The 2,208-nt window shown below is 46.3% G+C and overlaps 1 protein-coding gene across 3 annotated transcripts in view; it reads left to right on the forward strand.

The window, feature by feature from the left end:
• LOC119596901 overlaps nt 1-1,864 on the forward strand; it is a 9,318-nt gene extending 7,454 nt beyond the window's left edge. For all 3 annotated transcript variants that reach the window (XM_037946264.1, XM_037946262.1, XM_037946263.1), the window contains one exon: nt 608-1,864. In XM_037946264.1, coding sequence (XP_037802192.1) covers nt 608-902 — 295 coding nt within the window. In that variant the 3' untranslated portion in view covers nt 903-1,864. The remainder of the gene's footprint in view (nt 1-607) is intronic.
• The last annotated feature ends 344 nt before the right edge of the window (nt 1,865-2,208 follow it).

Genomic DNA, 2,208 nt, shown 5'->3' on the forward strand with positions numbered 1-2,208 from the left:
TCTCTCTGTCTCTCTCTCTGTCTCTCTCTCTGTCTCTCTCTCTCTCTCTCTCTCTCTCTCTCTCTCTCTCTCTCTCTCTATCTATCTATCTATCTATCTATCTATCTATCTATCAATCTATCTGTCTATCTATTTTCTGTCTCTCATCTCTGTCTCTGTTCTCCTCTCTCTCTCTCTCTCTCCTCTCTATCTATCTATCTGTCTATCTATCTCTGCTCTCTCTCTCTCTGTCTCTGTCTCTCTCTCTCTCTCTCTGTTCTTCCTCTCTCTTTTTCTCTCTCTTCTCATCTCTCTTCTCTCTCTCTCTCTCTCTCTCTCTCTCTCTCTCTCTCTCTCTCTCTCTCTCTCTTCTCCTCTCTCTCCTCCTCTCTCTCTCTCTCTCTCTCTCTCTCTCTCTCTCTCTCTCTCTCTCTCTCTCTCTCTCTCTCTCTCTCTCTCTCTCTCTCTCTCTCTCTCTCTCTCTCTCTCTCTCTCTCTCATTTCGCAGTCCCATTCCCCCCACTGCCTTGCCAACCCACGTGTTTTAACATGCGCATCCCCTCTTCAGCCTCCCTTTGCCTCCTTCATACTTCACCCTCCCCGCCCTGTTTTCTTTCTCCCCGGCCAGATACGCCCCGACGAACCCCGACCCGACAGCCAGCGCCTCGAAGGCCTGCTCCTCCTCGACGCAGAAGCCCCCTTCCTACTCGGTGGTGGCCTACGAGAGCGAGTTCGACTCCGACCTCTACTTCGACTCCGATCTCGACTCCGACGGGCAGTACCGGCGCAGTATCACGCCCTGGCAGGAGATCGAGGACCCGGAGAAGAAGGAGAGAAGGAACATCTACACGAGGAAGGCTTGGCGGAGGGACGTCCCCGTGATCTGGTGGGAGGTTTGGAATCAACCCCCTAGAGATTTCTGAAGAGGGGGTGTGGGGTTGGGGAACGGGGTTGTAGGGTTGGGGAAGAGGTTATAAGACTGGGAAATGGGTTATGGGATTTGAAGAAAGGGTTATAGAACTGGGGAAGGGATTGTGAGTTTGGGAAATGTGTTGGGGAACTGGGGTTATAAGGTTGGGAAAGGGGTTGCGAGGTTGGGAAATTGGCTGTGGGATTGAGGTAGGAGTTGTGAGGTTGGGGAAGTGATTGTATGTTTCGAGGAGGTGTTGCTGGGATTAGAAAAAAAGGGAAGAAAGAGGAGCAAGAAGAAGGGTTTAGAAGTGTGGCGACCCTACACTTCTCGAAGCCGCCTACTACCCGGGTCCTCCGGCTTCGAAGACCTTCACTACACAGACCATGGGCTCGGGGACCTTTGTGCTGCTCGCCAAGAGAGCCGAGGAAATACTGACACCTGGGAAAGTCCAAGCAACACTCTTTATAACTGTTGTGTATGTCTTCACAATTGAAATCTCCGCCAGATAACACTGCTGGCTGGTAGTCGAGAGATCCCCAACCTTGTAAATTTATTGAGAGCAAAGTTTAAATAAGTATTTAGACTTTGCTGGAAAGAAGGCTCCGATATGGAGTTAGTAAACACCTCTGGGTTCTTAGTCCAGACACCTTTGCAAGTCCACTGAATGATATGTAAGCACAAACGTCCCATGCCGTTTTCTTTGTGAGGATTTGTGTTATCGTGATATGCTAAGGTTAGGTATAATTTCTGTAGTGTTAAGTGTTATATTGTTAGTTTGGTATAGGATTATGTGTTTTAGTGCTACATGTACTAGACTATGTGTATGTAACGTGTCCTGTCAAGTAATGTATGTGGACCTGCTCATGTGTATACCATACGTTGTTTATATGTGTTACTTTGTTATTTGTTTGCTCGAGTTGCACACTATGATAATTGGTATATTATGTATTTGCAATATAATCATCTTTGCAATATATTTATCATTTCTATCCTTAAGACACGAAAAAAAAATATTTCTGTTGATGATACAAAAGCATTTAAGTGAAAATATAAATTTACACGGGAATATTAACAAAGCAATTCTTCTTTTAACGGTAGGTTCATGTCTGAGCCGCCGTGGTCACAGCATGATACTCAATTGTAGTTTTCATGTTGTGATGCTCTTGGAGTGAGTACGTGGTAGGGTCCCTAGTTCCTTTCCACGGAGAGTTCCGGTGTTACCTTTTAGGTAATCATTCTCTCTATTTTCTGAGGGCTTGGGACTCCAGAAATTCTTCTTTCTACGACTACAAGACACAGGTAAGGTGCAGCATGCA

This window comes from Penaeus monodon, chromosome 38 (genome assembly GCF_015228065.2).
Source record: "Penaeus monodon isolate SGIC_2016 chromosome 38, NSTDA_Pmon_1, whole genome shotgun sequence".
Taxonomy (NCBI): domain Eukaryota; kingdom Metazoa; phylum Arthropoda; class Malacostraca; order Decapoda; family Penaeidae; genus Penaeus; species Penaeus monodon.